The sequence below is a fragment of the Microcebus murinus genome, chromosome 5 (assembly GCF_040939455.1).
Source record: "Microcebus murinus isolate Inina chromosome 5, M.murinus_Inina_mat1.0, whole genome shotgun sequence".
Classification (NCBI taxonomy): domain Eukaryota; kingdom Metazoa; phylum Chordata; class Mammalia; order Primates; family Cheirogaleidae; genus Microcebus; species Microcebus murinus.
The window spans coordinates 20,496,113-20,512,679 of NC_134108.1; the positions used below are offsets into that span (position 1 = coordinate 20,496,113).

General features: G+C 39.6%; 1 protein-coding gene across 5 annotated transcripts in view; it reads right to left on the reverse strand.

The window, feature by feature from the left end:
- PHACTR2 (phosphatase and actin regulator 2) overlaps nucleotides 1-16,567 on the reverse strand; it is a 249,735-nt gene that overhangs the window by 31,345 nt on the left and 201,823 nt on the right. For all 5 annotated transcript variants that reach the window (XM_076002910.1, XM_076002909.1, XM_020287240.2 and 2 more), the window contains 4 exons: nucleotides 15,314-15,851; nucleotides 8,749-8,942; nucleotides 7,427-7,583; nucleotides 1,275-1,330 (listed from right to left, as the gene is read on the reverse strand). In XM_076002910.1, the coding sequence (XP_075859025.1) occupies nucleotides 1,275-1,330; nucleotides 7,427-7,583; nucleotides 8,749-8,942; nucleotides 15,314-15,851 (945 nt within the window). The remainder of the gene's footprint in view (nucleotides 1-1,274; nucleotides 1,331-7,426; nucleotides 7,584-8,748; nucleotides 8,943-15,313; nucleotides 15,852-16,567) is intronic.

The following is a 16,567-nucleotide window of genomic DNA, read 5'->3' on the forward strand; positions in this document are numbered from 1 at the left end:
GTTATCAAAAGCAAAGAGCCTCTATGGTTTTATTTTGTTTGTCAAAATTAGATGCTGCTTCCACCCTTCCTAAGAAAAGCTAAAACACAAATTTTTCCTTCTTTTCTAGCCATGACCTTTTCCTCCTCCAAACTGGCTCTTCTATACATTGATGGTCACTTAAACGGTTCCATGGGCTCTATTCCATTTATGCTCACAAACACCCAGGAAACAGCATTCCAAGGGAAAACATCCCATAGACAGGGGGGATGGCCGCTCCTCTCACTGTTATGTCTTCGTTGTGTAGTTGTCTTAGTGCTAGCCACTGTAGTATAATATGCTACTAAAAATCTTTCTTTCCTTTGGGAAAGAAAACAACTTATCTTGGGGAGCTGGAGTTATCCATTGGGTCAAGACAACTCCAAAAGACTGGTTCAAAAGAATTCCTCCCCAGCAGTGGCTCATTCCTACTGTAATACTACCCTGTTCTTTGATATTTCATACAAGAAAAAGCTCTCTTGAAACTGGGCTAATAAAATATAACACTACAGCTAGGCTCAATGTAAAAATAACCCACTTCTTAACTCACTGCAGTTAGTAACCACGCTGATACACAATAGCATGACAAACCATGCTTCTTTGAGTTTTATAGCTTCAACACACTAACACCAATAAATACCACTGGAGTGGTGAGTAAAAAAATAAAATCGAAGAGAATAGAGGGAAAAACTGAATGGGAAAATAAAGTAGAAAAATGAATGGCAAACTCTTGAAGTGCTGAGGAATTAATTATAAACAACTCGAGAGGGAAGCAGAGTTATCACAAGGGAAAATGAAATGGATTGAAAAATGCTTTTTACCATAATTTTGTTTTAAATTGAGTCATTTGTTAAACCTAGCAACAAACTGTATTTTGAAAAAACAATATAGGACTGTTTGATTTATTTCCTTGTGGACTCTCTGGCCTTTTCTTTGACATATATTTCCAAGTGGACTAGAACATTTTCTTCTATTTAACATTCCGGTGAAAGAATACATGGAATGTATTTCATCTTTCTTAAAAACAGTTGTCATGACCACAACTCTAGTCTGGGAAATATCAGGCTCAAAGCCATAAACTGAAATATAAAATTCAAGAAATTATTATTTAAAACATATAAAGGGGATATAAATGGGCCATTTCAGTCAGTTGTGAGTAAACTAATATATTACGGTTTCTTGCTGATAAATGAATCACCTGCAGAGGCAGCCTGGGAATGGTAACACAAGGGATCATTGTAGTATAGGATACTCACGCTTTAGGATATTTCTCTGCTCTAATTCTTCAGTCGTGGGCCTCTGGCTAAGCCTCCTATAATGACAAAAAGGATATACCACAGGTTATAAACCAGGCCCCCTTAGTGAGAGATTAAAAAAAAAAACCATAAAGCTCTATTTTTTCATGTTTTGAGAAATAAAAATCAATTTTTTAAACCTATAAAATAAGTGTCCTTTCCCATTAGTTTGGAGACTACAGATTTGGCTGAGACTGCTAACTCCCCCATTACTCAGTCTCCCTTCTTCCTTTTAGATCTGCCTGAATTGTAGGTAGGTACCTGGCTACAGACTTCTGCCTGCCCAGAAACCAGGTGTGGTTATGTGAGTTTCTGCAATGGGATGTGACCAGAATCATATTTGTAAACTTCTACTTTGTACTCTTAAAATGACTGGGTCCGTATTCCCTTTTTTCTCTTTCCTTCTTCCACAGGCCATAACTTACACTTACACCACTTACTGGTGGTGTGAGCCAGCTTTGATTATGCAGATGAGACCATCCAAGGGGACGGAAAAGCAACAAGACAAAAGGAACCTGGGTTCCTTGTGTGAAGAAGAAATAAACATACCTTGTTTGAACCATTGTACTTTTTGGTCTATGTTACAGCAGTTTTAGCCAATAGCCCGATTAATATATAAATCATTATGAGTCTAAAATAGGCTGCTGCTCGAGTTCATACAACACATGCCTGTTATCCCAGCTACTTGGGAGGCTGAGGCAGGAGGATGACTTGAGGCCAGGAGTTTGAGACCAACCTGGGCCATATAGCAAGACCCTATCTCTACAAAAATAATTTTAAAAAAACAATTAGCTAGGTGTGGTGGTGGCGGGTGCCTATGGTCCCAGCTACTCAGGAAGCTGACGCAGGAGGATTGCTTAAGCCCAGGAGTTCAAGGCTGCGCTGCAGTGAGCTATGATAGCACCACTGCACTCTAGCCTGGGCAACAGTGCAAGACCTTGTCTCTAAAAAACAGAAATAAAAAGACAAATTTAAAAAAAAAACCCAGTTCATATCTACTCAGTAGATAACCAATCTATACTACAGAGTGAGTGCTTTTGTGACCTCAAATAAATCTATTATATATAAAGTTATAGGCTCTTCCCATCTGCCTTCAAGAAAATCCAAGTTCATTTGTGATTAGTAGTTATCTATTTGTAAATAAAAGTTGAATGTCCTAATAACCCTTTATAACTTAGATCTAGGTCTTATTTACATCATCAATTTGTTGTTGATCACAGAGAAAAACTTCCTCTGGACGTGGGTTTACTTTGTACAAATTGGATTAATATACATGAAAGGTAATCTTAATAAAAGATATTACCAATTCTAAATATCTTAGCTATGACAGAAATGGTATGTAGAATGGACAGTAATGGTATTTTAAATATCTCATTAAAAATTTTGTTAAAATTTAATCTTGATCAGAGCTACCCTGAAATCAACTTAAGTAACTGAGTCCACAAAAGAACCCAGTGAACATCTATGCCAGCCGGACACTGTGCCTCTCAAGTACCCTTATACTACCTATTTGTACCACCAATGTGCTGTACTCTATATCATGTACTCAATATACCATCCTTCTTTGATTATTATTTATAAAGTTTCTTCCCTCTAGAATGCCTTTCTCTCCTTCTCCACCTACTGAAATCTTACAAATGATTGAAACAAATGATTGAACTTTGAAGGTAAATGTTTGATCTCTCCTGCAAGTGAGAATTAAACACTCCTGACACTTTGCCCATAGGTAGTGGTTTATACACACCTATTAAAGCATTTATCACATAGGTAATTATAAAAACAATAATTATAGCTATCATTTACTCATACTTTTAAAGTCCTAGGTACTCTGCTAGGTGCTTAATTTACACTGTCTTGAAACCTCAAACCCATTCAGCAAGGTAGTAGCCAATTCCCATTTTACAGACAAGGAAATGAGAGATTAATTCGCGTAAGACAAAACACTACTGAATGCTGGTGCCAGGATTCATAACTAGGTCCTTTGACTTAGTTTCTTGTGCTTTTCACACAACTAATACCATGCAATATATTGTATCATTTCCTTTCTTTCATTTCACATGGAGTTCCCTAAGGCTGGAACTGTGGGTAATTTATCTTTCAATGGCAATGATTAGATGTGCTGTGTTTGTAGAAAAAAAAATTCTGCAAAATTTAAACATTAATAACAGTAAAAACCCTGCTCTGTTAAAATTTTTGATAGGTATAGTCTGCGTGCGTATTTACAAAGGCTTTCAAACATTTGGGTGTTGGGGTGGAATCCTAATATATAAGAGAGACAGAAGATATCTCAGTTGGATGGTTAGACCTGGGATAGAGAAGTCTCCTCCCATCCTAGCCAACACACACCTATACTTCCCTGGCTCTCCCAGGGACACCTGGGTATCATCTCTAAGGAATCCTTGATGAAGCAGTTAGAAAACTGATGCTCCATGGGATTCCACAGTGTCAAGTTCTCACAATGTTCTTCATCAGTCCTCTGTTTTTAGACCCTTCGTTTGTTTTAATCTGTCATTACCATAAATAGCCTTGTAATAAGCATCTTTGTAAAACAGGATTTTTTTCCTTTTGGATTATTTCCTTCTTATATAGCCCCCCAAATGGAATTACCATGCAAAAAAAAAGACTGCTTTATAATTTTTTTATCATATTGTTAATCTGTTCTTAAGAATTACTGCATAAGAGCAATGTATATGTCCTATTTACCCATAAACTTGTCAACACTGAGTTTAATTTTTAAATGTGCCTTACCAGTTTAAGAGATGTATAGTAATTTAAATTGATAATAAGAAACTAATTTTATTGAGTGTTTGCTATGATCTAGGCACTAAAGTACCTTAAAATGTATCATTTCCGTTAATCCTCCCAAGCTCTTGGTTTGTTTAACTGTTTTACAGATGCAGCCAACGAGGGGCTGTCCCCTGCCTTATTCAGCTGACTGTGTTTCCACCAGTTCTGGATAAGCCTACACTCTGGTGTCAAACAGCCACTTCTCAGGATGACTGTCATAGTGATTCTCATTGAGTTTACCAGGGTCTCAAACATTGGCCACAGGCCCCTCGACCTGTCTTGGTGGATGGTTTTCCTTTGGCCCACATTGAAAAAGGTGACATTTATTTCTATTTGGTTTCATTTTATAGATTAATCCATTATTTATGCCCTGATTCTATAAAGTACACCTGTTATCCTTTGAACTTCATGCCACCCACACAATGGATAAACCTGTCTGCTGAATTTTTCTCATTGATAAAAACGTTTACTCTCTCTCTCCATTCACTCATTAATTTTTTCATTTGTTCCATTATGATTTTCTGGAAATGGATTTCTTGGGCCCCAAGTTAAATGAATAATTTAGTGTTTAAAATGTGGTTGTTGCTGCTACTGTAAATGCCTTCCCTTTTTCATGGTATTTTTTTGCTATGTGTTAATGTCATATGAATATAATGTTGATTTTTATAGATTAATCTTACATCATATGAACCTGCTGAAATTATTATATATAACAATTTTTGGTCAATTTTTCAGAGTTTTCTAGGTGTGTAACTAGGTATGATAACAGTATTTTTATACTGTTGTAATTTTGTAATTTATACCTTTGTTGTAATTTATACCTTTTCTTCACTACAAATAATTATGATCAGACTTTTAGTACAATAAGAGAGGGAAATCTTTGTTTGCTTCTATTTTTAAAGAAAATGACTTTAGGGTTTCTCCATATACTAAGATATTTAGCATAAAAAAACTCCTCTATTACTGATTTGTTTAGGATTTTAACAAAGATACACAAATTTTCTTTAATGCCACATTGACGTTTATTGAGACGGGTATGCAATCCTTCATCTTTTTACCTCTTTTTTTTTTTTTTTTTTTGAGACAGAGTCTCACTTTGTTGCCCAGGCTAGAGTGAGTGCCGTGGCGTCAGCCTAGCTCACAGCAACCTCAAACTCCTAGGCTCAAGCGATCCTCCTGCCTCAGCCTCCCAAGTAGCTGGGACTACAGGCATGTGCCACCATGCCCGGCTAATTTTTTTTTTGTATATATTTTTAGTTGGCCAATTAATTTCTTTCCATTTATAGTAGAGACGGGGTCTTGCTCTTGCTCAGGCTGGTTTCGAACTCCTGACCTCGAGCAATCCGCCCGCCTCGGCCTCCCAGAGAGCTAGGATTACAGGCGTGAGCCACCACGCCTGGCCCTTTTTACCTCTTACTCTAATAAACTATGATGATATTGTTTTTAAGGGATATACCTCATGTTGCATTATTCTTTCATGCAAATATTATTCAATGATTTAAATTTTTCTTCACAGCAAAACATAAACAAGGGCAATAAAACAGACAAAAAAACCCTACAAGCATATACTCTCTTATATAGTGTAGAAAGCACAAAACAGGGGAAATCATGAAAAAGAAAATTGGGCAGAGAGCCCAGGAATGAAATTCTAATCCCAGTTCTGCTACTAAGTAACCGCATGTCCTTGAGAAATTTCCTTAATCTCTCTGGGCCTCAGAGGGGCCCCTTGTTTTTACTTGGTAAAATGACAAGTTTAAACCTGTAGATCTTTCTAGCTCGATCCTGTTAATCACTTGTGTTTCTGTTACTTCTGCTGACTTTTTCCTAGGGCAGAAGTGGCAGTAAATGGCCAAAGTTTAGGGCTGAAGTGAGAAGACCAGACTGAGGAGACCACTGGCTCCTGAGCAGAGACCCTCTCAGACTCTTCCGAGATCCTCTGTTAGGCTGAGATGTCCCTTCATATGGATGCCACAGCTGCTGTCTCTGAGCTCTTTTTCCATGCCTCTGCTATAAGAAGGTGTCTTAGGGGGTTACTGTTCCTCTGGAGAAACAATCAATGACCTCCGGAACCCCTCCATGCCGCCTCTCCCTCCCGTTATACCTCTTCCAAGCAAGAACAGCAATTTCCTCCTACTTCCACATGCTGCTCTGGTTTTCCAGACTGTTCCCTCCTCCCAATTATGTCCCCCGCTGTATATGCAGAGTGAGAGAAGTCAGCAGAATAACTAATTCTTCCATGTGCTAATCTGATCATCAAAACTAAGAGCTTCGGTGTGAACGAACACTCACTTCTATTAAAACTGCCAGTTAAGGCCAGATGCGGTGGCTCATGGCTGTAATCCCAGCACTCTGGGAGGCCAAGATAGGAGGATCATTTGAGCTCAGGAGTTCGAGACCAGCCTGAGCAAGAGTGAGACCCTATCTCTACTAAAATTAGAAAGAAATTAGCCGGACAACTAAAAATATACATAGAAAATAGCCGGGCATGGTGGTGCATGCCTATAGTCCTAGCTACATGGGAGGCTGAGGCAGGAGGATTGCTTGAGCCCAGGAGTTTGAGGTTGCTGTGAGCTAGGCTGACGCCACGGCACTCTGGCCTGGGCAACAGAGTGAGACTCTGTCTCAAAAAACAAACAAACAAACAAAAACCACCAGTTAGGTGGGTTTCCAATGTCACTACTGGCAAAAGCAGCAATCCTAACACAATGGTTGGAGGCAGGAAGAGATGTCAGATGCCTCATTTATTTGAAGTTGAAAGGGGGAAGTTTAGATATGAGGGCTCTGGTTACCTGAGTTGGATGGAGCCAGACCACTGAAGCTAACTATTATCTCTACGGCCTCACAGCCCCCAGTGCAGAACCTCATGGGACCCACGGGAATGTCAGGGAGCCCACATATTAGGCCAGGAGTTGGGCAAACTATGGTCTGCAGGCCACATCCAGCCTGCCACCTTTCTTGGTAAATAAAGTTTTGCTGAAACACAGCCACACTTATTTGCTTCCATATTATTATGTCTGCTTTCACGCTACAAGAGCACCATGGAGTAGCTGCACCTGAGACCGTCTGGCCAGTAAACCCTAAAATATTTACTAACTGGTCCTTTTAGAAAAAGTTTCTTGACCCCTGGAGTAGGCTTTGGAGACCTCAAAGCCACTGGCTCGCTGGAGCAAAGGACAGGTTCTTTGAGTGGTTCACCATCCAAGGCCAACTTTAAAAGGCCAGATAGGCCAGATGTGCCCATTCACAAGGACCCCAGTGAGGCAGAAAACTCTAGGAGAAAGAAAAGCATGAATTGGTCAGTACTGTCCTAAAATGTCAGCAATTACCTGACTAACTTGGTCCCGATTTGTTGTCGGATTTCCTGTCTCTCTTCTTCAGAGGTGCGCTGCAAGATGTTTTTGTCCTCTAATTCTTTCTTAGATGGCCTGTTGCCGAGTTTGATAGCAAGAGTATCCCTCCGTCGGATCTTACTTGCCAGAGCACCTGGGGGTTGAAAAGGGCAGAAAAGCAGAGAAAGTGGCTTCTAGCCAGTGGCACTCAGGTTACACATGGCATGGACTTTCAACGGAGCCCAGACCAAATTCTTTATCCTCATGCAAGAGGGGACTCTTAATTAACCTAACGAAAAAAAGCTTTTGAGTTGGATGTAGTTCGTTCTGAAAAGACTGAAGAACTAGTTTTTTTTTTTTTTAAGTGTTCTGAAAATTATTGGGACATCATGAAAAAACTTGTACATAGCACCTCATCATTTGGAAAGTGATAGTTAATTTTGCTGATATGGTAGATCATGGAAAGTACTGAATTGCACAATGCAAGAAAATTCAAGTTTTAAAAACTTAGCCCCTTGGCTTATACTGTACAGTTAATCCTTGCATTCTCCTTTTGCCCCTGTAACACCCTTCTATATTTTAACCCTCAATCACCCAGGAATCCTTAAAATGTCTGTGAATGATTAATTTATACCAGATGGATGATAATGATTTTTTTCTCCATGCAAATTAGAAAGAATTTAACAAATTGCTGTTTAATCGTGCACATAATAACTTGTCATAATCGATAAGTTCAATCCACAGTGAATTCCTCCCAAGTCATGTTGGTCAAAAGTTAAAAAAAATACAATAACAGCACTTCTAGTTCCCTAAGTTATACATACACGGTAGGCTATATCCATTTTAGAATCACTCCTTCCTAGAAGGCATACCATCTCACTTACAGTCATTTGATCAATGACTATTTTTAATTCTAAAGAGGTTAAGTGCGTGAACATCTCAAGTACATCCAGTGAATAAGCCAATGAGTCCTGCACTGGGGTTCTTCCTTCCAGAATAGCCCAGGGTGCAAGGGCCATCTTTGGTCTTACTGAGAAAGGCCTCTGTCATTAGAAAGCTTTGATTCTCTGTACAAATACAAACCTGCACATCCATTGCATAGACGAAGGCCAGACCCACCCCAGTGGTTTCATGTTCCAGAAAGACCTGTCATCAAAAGCTAAAACTTCAGGATAGACACATTTCTAATTTGAGAAAGGAAGATGAGGTGAAAGAAAACCTCAACATCTGGTTCCTAATGAGGATTTTGTTCTTTACAAAAAGCAGCTGCTTCCGTCTTCCCCCCCACCCTCCCCACTACCTCTTGAAATCGGTCTTACTTTCTCCACTGCCATCCTCATCCTCGTCCTCATCCTCATCCTCATCGGTGTACAAGATGGGCCCATCGGAGTCGGAGTCACTGGCCTGGTACTCCCTCTGGCCTTCGTCCTCCATGGCACTGAAGGACTCTGAGGACTCTCCCATCAGCCCAGGAGTCAGTATCTGAGGGGTCAGCTCATCTTTGGTCGTGAAACTGTTAAAGACACAAAACACAGGAGTGATGCGAAGCAACCCTCTGGGACATCAAAACCATCCAAAGGAGCTGAAGTTTCATGGGCTTCCTTCAGGCTGGGGAAAGGAGACACCAGACATGGGCCAGGCTAACGTCACTGAAATGGAGGAGCAGTGCTGCGTGACTTAAATCTCAAGGATTTACATTCTTCATCTGTGAAATTAAAAAGCTTGACTACACGGTGTCTAATATTAATGCATGTAGTAAATGAATATGGTAACACTCTGTTTTGCAAATTTATTTTTCCATAGCAATGGGGGTTCAGTGGAAAGAATTAAGAGCCAGAAGCTCCTGGATATTTGACTTTGTCTACATTTTTTGTTTGACCTGTATTAACTTCTGATTATCTATCACGTCTTAGCTTAAGCCTTGACTCGTTCAGGAATCTTTTGAGGGCCTTCAGTTTAATTCCTTGCCCCACCGTATCTGCTCCATGGTAACCTGAGGACAACCCCACTGGAGTTTGTGACATACTCCACCTTGATAACCTATTACCTGTCTGCCTTCTCCACACCTGCAGGTCCCTTGACAAGTAGGACTCACATTGTGTTGCATTCCAGCACCCAGAATGGTGGTGGCATAGAAAAGTATTTCTTTCATTAATATATGAATTCAACATATTTCCACCCCAACCAGTGTGTCAACAGTCCAAAATCATTTATCCTCTCTGTGCTTTCATTTCTTCATTTGTAAAACCCTCTTATGGGACGACAGTAACAACAGAAGATGGAAAGTGTGAAAATTAAACGAATTCTTTAGAAGAAAAGTGATGTGCGAAGACACAATAATTTTCCATTATTTAGCTTGGTGAGAGTCTCTGCTTTAAAGAGTTACAATAAATATATAAAGATTGACAATTTTCAAAGACTAGAATAAAAAATAGTGCTTTACATCAAAAACATATCATATCAAAAACAACGTAATCTTCATTTTAAGACTCAGAAGATCCCCCAGACTGCCTTCTGGTATAAATAGAAGTATTCCAATTTGGATGTCACATGACTGAGAGCCAAAGACTAAACCGTGCAAAGCACGCATCTGCTGCTCTCAGTAACTAAAAACAAAACAAAACAAAAACTTCTTGAATAATGAACACAGGTAAACTTTATCAAAATATGAGGTATTTAAAATTCTACTTTGTAGTTAAAAGCCTAAGCAGTCTCAAAATTCTCTATTTTTCACTTATTAGAAAAATATGACAGACTAAATTCTTATTCTCAAAAGAGGAAATATGAAATCTCATTTTTATTGCTAAAATATATATAATATAAAATTTACCACTTTAATCATTTTTAAGTGTATAGTTCATCCATCTCCAGAACTTTTTCATCTTCCCACATTGAAACTCTGTATTCATTAAGGAATAAATCCCCATGACCCCTCCCAGCAGCCCTTCGAGACCATTCTACTTTCTGTCTCTATGAATTTGACTAAGTACCTTGGATAAAGAAAATTATATATATTATATAAATTATTTCATATAAATATATAATATATATTATGTAAATTATATATATTTTATAAATTATATAAAATTATATAATGTCCTTTTGTGTTTGACTTAACTTCACTTAGCATAATGTCTTCGAGGTTCATTCATATTGTAGCATGTATGAGAATTTCCTTCCCTTTTAATGCTGAATGGCACTCTACTATATGTGTATGCCACATTTTGTTTATCCATTCATTAGTCAATGGACATTTGGGTCATTTCCACCTTGTGGCTATTGTGAATAATGATACTACCAGCACTGCTGTACAAATCCAAGTCCCTGCTTTCAATTCTTTTGGCTATATACACAGAAGTGGAATTGCTGGGTCATACAGTAACTCTACCTTTAATTTTTTGAGGAACCACCATACTGTTTTAAAAGGCGAAAGATTTATATGATCTGAAGAGAAACCAGAGTATGACCATATTGTTTTATACAGCGTGAAATTTCATCTTAAATAAGAGAAGGTCTATATTTGTGGGAAAACTTTTCCACAGTCTGGATTTTTAGTTGATTGCCACTGGAAGCCATTCTTGTTTGAACAGTCTGCCATTATGGGTGACCACAGCATGTTTAAAAGACATGCCAATTAACGATACATTCTGGATGGCAGGACAAAAGATACCTGAGACTTATTTGGTCAAGTGGCTGTTCACTAATTTATTATGATATTGATTATTATTTTTATCTCACCATTTGTATTTTATAATGTTTTGCAGTTTTCAAAGAGTTCAGCATACCTTTATAACTTACAAGTTGTTCTATAGTATTAAATAAGGAGGGTAGATGATTTATAGTTCATGGAACTGAGGAAGGCCATGAATGAGTTGCCTAACCAAAGTAGCAAATCCATTCTACCTATTAAATGTTATGTTATATTACACATTATTTTATACTTAATATTATAAGTTATATTAATGTTAAAATTATATCTAATATTAAATATACTCCAAATTTGTATCAGTCTACTCAGCACTTAGCTCTCATTATTTTCCCTAGGGTTCCTGGACAATGTAGTGCATTCTGTAAATGTCTGTGGAAATGAACTGAACAGAGTCAAGACACTTTTGGATATGGCCTTCAAATGGGGTTATTATAATAATTTCTGCCTTATATTATCCCGGATATATGTGTTATTGAAGAAGCTGCCATGCCAGTGAAGGGAAGCCTAACAAATAGTAGCCTATAATATGGGACAAGAGATAGGTATTTTTATACATAGCCACTTGCCCAACTTAACATTAACTGCCATGTGAGTTGTATTTAACTCACACTAGTTTTGAGCCTAGGGCCTGGTGAAGCATATGTTATTCACATGCCTCTTTACTTTCAGAGTGGCATGAACTATTTTTCAAGTTGTATGTAACTCATGCACAGAAAACAATAAAAAATAACAAATTTTTCATTAAATTTGAAAAGATTATTTTGTTTTTGAAGTTGTTATTCTATTTTTGTAATAAAACACCAAAGCCCCAAGGGGAAAAAATGTTTTTTTCTAGTGTGGCAGTCAGGGTGTTCAAGTTTTCATATTTGTATTCCAAACAGAAGTCTTTTCATAAGATGACAGATTTTCATACATTAGTTGACTAAACATAACTCAGGGAAAGTTCTAAGTAAAGCAAGTGACTAAGAGCCAGAAATTCTAATTCAAATATCCACTTGAAAAAGGAAGAAAGAATTTGGATGGAAATTTGAGAGACTACTTACTCCAGGTTCATTAATTCAAGAGCAAACACAAACCATGCCTGTAGAATGAACTGCGATTTAAATTTTTAGTTTTGAAGAATATATGGAGAAGAAAATCTCTATGACCTCTTCTAAGAAAATAGCTACCCTGACTGACAGGAAACTCTACTATAGGTATCCTCAATGTTGAATGACATCCTGAGCTCTCGCCCTCTGATTATAATACAGCAGAAAAGGAGAATAGACACTCACCTCTTCTGTCTGACCATTCTTCACACACTGGGGCTCAAGACAGATTATCAAGCCCCTTTGCAGCAGGGTGGTGCCTAGCACAATCGAGTGCACTCTCTGAATGCCTGGGGAGATGAACTGGACAGAGTCGGGTCACCTTTGGCTATGAGCTTTCTGAATGCTTAAGACTATTTAAGGAAGTGTTTTACATGTTGTACCCTATTCTTTAGTATATTGACCAATAAACCCATATGCTCCACCTATTTCCAAAATTCAGACATTATCTTAAACATTTATGCTTTCTGGGCATACCAGATGACATTTTGGTAAAAACTACTTTCAACTACCCTGTCTTGCTCATTTTTGTATCTTTGGCACTTACTACATTGCTCAGCACAGAAAATGCAAGCAAAAACTATATGCTGGAAGAATGAATATTCAGTTCTAAATGCTGGAAGTGACTGCAATGCTGGAAAATACTATGATTAAATGAAGATACTTCTTGTGTGCTGGAAGCATTAAGGACACTGCTGTGGTTTGAGTGCATCCCCTAGAATTCATGTGTTGAAAAGTAAATCCCCACTACAACAGTGCTGGGAGGTAGGGCGTAACAGGAGGTGTTTAGGTCATGGGGGCTCTGCCCTCACGAGTAGATTAATGCCATATTTACGTGGGCTCATGAGAGTAGGTTCATCCTGGTGGGCCCTTTGCCTTTCCACCTTCCATCAAGCAATGACAGAGCAAGAAGGTCCTTGCCAAGTGCTAGCACTTTGATCTTGGAATTCCCAGCCCCTGGAACATTGAGCCAATAAATTTGTTTGTTATAAATTACCTAGTCTCAGATATTCTGGTATAGCAGCACAAAATGGACTAAGACAGACACCATAATCATTCATTTCAATATTGGCTTTTCCCTTATCTTTTATTAAAATGTCAAACAAATAAACTAATTTGTAGTGAGACATTTATTTATCTTTCCTTGGTTTTCCTTCAAATTTTGGTGCTCAAAATGATAAAAATAAAAACAAAGAAACAAGATACTAACACAAAAGAAATAGAAGTACAAGCAATTGCTCTGGAAAACTTATAACATTATTCAGAGCATAGAATCTGGCTTTGGCACTGCTAAGTGGGCAATCGTGGACAAACTATTTATCTGAGTGCCAGTTTTCTTATGTATAAAATGGGGATGCTTCAGGGAAGACATCTCTAAATTAAATGATAATATATGTACAGTGCTTAGTTCCTGACATTAAATAAGTATTCAATGAATGAAGGTTATTATTATCAGCAATTAAATAGTTAAAGTTGATATTTCAGTCTCTTGATCGAAACTACTTTGATATAATAAACTTTTTTGAAAAAGTCTAATATGACAGTTTTTTGAAACAGAATGTTTTAAATGATTTGAGAAGTAAATACAGGTTTTATTTTCTTACATAGGCGGAAGAGTTTGGATCAAGAACTCCAAGCCTTCCCTAGACAGAACTGATTGTTGTGTCTACTATACTCTGACAGACCTCCCTTCATACCTGTGGACAGGTGGGCTAACATGTCTTATTTACCTGTAAGTAGAATATTTATAGGACTTTGTGAGTGATAAGATGCAAAGAAGGAAGGAGAATGAGGACCCTAAAATGAACCTCAGTTTCTGGTCTGGGAAACTGGGTGGTGGTGGGGCAACATCAAGTTCCTTGGCTCATTTTGTTTGATCACCTTCTTAAGAGAAATGAAGCCTACTTGACCACTACCTTTTATCTTCCATTAATATCCAATTTACAAAATCTAGCACCAAGGTCATCTCATGTTCAATACAGCTTCCACCACACTGAAGTAGGCTGACTTTCCTATAACCACCTTCGCTCACTTTTTCACCTTCATTCAACAATTCACTGTGCACTTTCTAAGTGCCTACAGCATACTAGACTCTGAACATGTTGCTGGGGACACAGCGATAAATGAGATGTGTTGGCTATTCTGTCCCATAGGTAGGAAAAAAGAGGTTGTCTGAGTATAGGAGACACAATAACCAATTCTGTCTGTCTCGAAGCCCTAGAAGAGGAGGTAACAGGTGGGGAATTAAAGGGGCCACTCTAGTTGGAGAAAAAGGAGTTCGAATTTGAGAGTCCTTTCCTGATGGTCATCGTGCCCTTGGAGAAGGAGAAGGCTAAGTCACTTGCTGAAATGAGGTGGGCGGCAGTGGGTGAGCAATTTGGACCCAAGGGGTAAAGCTTTAAAATAAAAACTGTGAGGAAAGAGAAGGGAAGTCTCTAGGGACAAAAACAAGGACCACCCAGCAGTGCTGAAGCAGTTTCTAAAGGTATGTGAAAAGCACAGATGTGAAATGGTGTTTATCAGCACTACTAATGTCATGTCCTTCAGCAGTCCCAGGCATTCCAGGGCAAGGGCTCTGAAAAACCAATGCCTGAGTCATACGTGTGCACACCTAACATTTAGTAGGTTAAATTTTTTTTTTTTTTTTGAGACAGAGCTTTGCTTTGTTGCCCAGGCTAGAGTAAGTGCCGTGGCGTCAGCCTAGCTCACAGCAACCTCAATCTCCTGGGCTCAAGCGATCCTCCTGCCTCAGCCTCCCGAGTAGCTGGGACTACAGGCATGCACCACCATGCCCGGCTAATTTTTTCTATATATATATATGTATATATATATTAGTTGGCCAATTAATTTATTTCTATTTATAGTAGAGATGGGGTCTCGCTCTTGCTCAGGCTGGTTTCGAACTCCTGACCTCGAGCAATCCGCCCGCCTCGGCCTTCCTACGTGTTAGGGTTACAGGTGTGAGCCACCACGCCCGGCCCAGTAGGTTAAATTATAAAAGAAAGCAAACCAGGTTCCTTCGTTTCCAACAGAGAGCATCAGTGAACTCTGGTACTCAGCAGAACACGGGGTTTGTGCCCGACTCACCATTTTGCGCTTTCTCTGCTGTCACTTAAGCCGGGGCCTGAGTGGAGAGTGGTTCTGTTCGTCGGCTCTTCAGCCCAAAGAAGCCGACTTGGGTCTAAGGCAGAGACGGGCAGGTCGGCTCCCACGCTGACCAGGACGAGTGGAGTGTCGGGGGCGACAACGCACTGATCCTCGGGAGGGAGAGGGGAGGAGGGGGGAGAAGGTGCTGGAGCCACAGGGGGCGGGGGGACCCCAGACTTGGATTTGCCGGCGGTCTGCTCCTCAGCCCCAGAGGCAGTCTGCTCGGGTGGGACGCCCTCCGCTCCGCTCTCCGGAGGCTCCCCCGTAAGGTCGGATACCCCACAAGTGGTTGTGTCCGAGGACAGGCGAGAAGTCGTTGGCTGCTTGCCAGTTTTTTTCTTGCCCTTTGTAGTCCCCACTGTCCCTGTTTTGCTAGAAACTGTCTCCTTTGAAGCTCTGGGACGAGAGGAGGTGGACGAAGTAGATGGTGAAGCTGATGCTTTGGAGCCACTTGGTTTTTTTGAATGAGAGGAACCAGCTACAATAGAGAGATTCTGTATTAAAACTCAAAGGATAGGATGCTTTTTAAAATAAAGTAACCAAACTGTAATTGTCAATGGCATTTAAAATAGTCCCTTTAAAATTTGTTGAACAAATGAATGAGAGAAAATAGGCTGATAATGACAATGGTTTTGTTTTCTGCCCCCAATCTAGGAGGGAGCAAGTGATACTTATGGCAAAACTCTGAGGGACAAGCGTCCTCTGTCTTCTCCCTCCTCTAGTCTTTACCTGGGCCAGCCAAAGGGAAATCCTCAGTTCCTTGTCCTATGGGTCACCTGAAAAAGCTCTGTATTCTCTGAAGAAGGGCTATCATGGCGGGTAGAGAACAGACGCCAGTAGCTAGCTGGTGTGGTACACAATTGGGCTCATCGTAAATTATGCATGTTCTCTCATGTCTCTCTGGGAGTGGAATGCTGACCCACATTCAGAAGAGGCTGGGGTATATATCACTAGCTCCTTTCTGGGTCAAAAGCACATTCATTCATTCTATTGCTAAAACAGCAAACTCCAGCCTGGGTGTGGTGGCTCACACCTGCAATCCCAGCACTTTGAGAGGCCAAGGCAGGAGAAGCCAGGAGTCCAAGATCTGCTTGGGCAATATAGTGAGACCTCGTCTCTACAGAAAAAAAAAAAAAAAAATCAGCTGGGCACAGTGTGAGCACCCGTAGTCCCAGCTACTTGGGATGCCAAAGC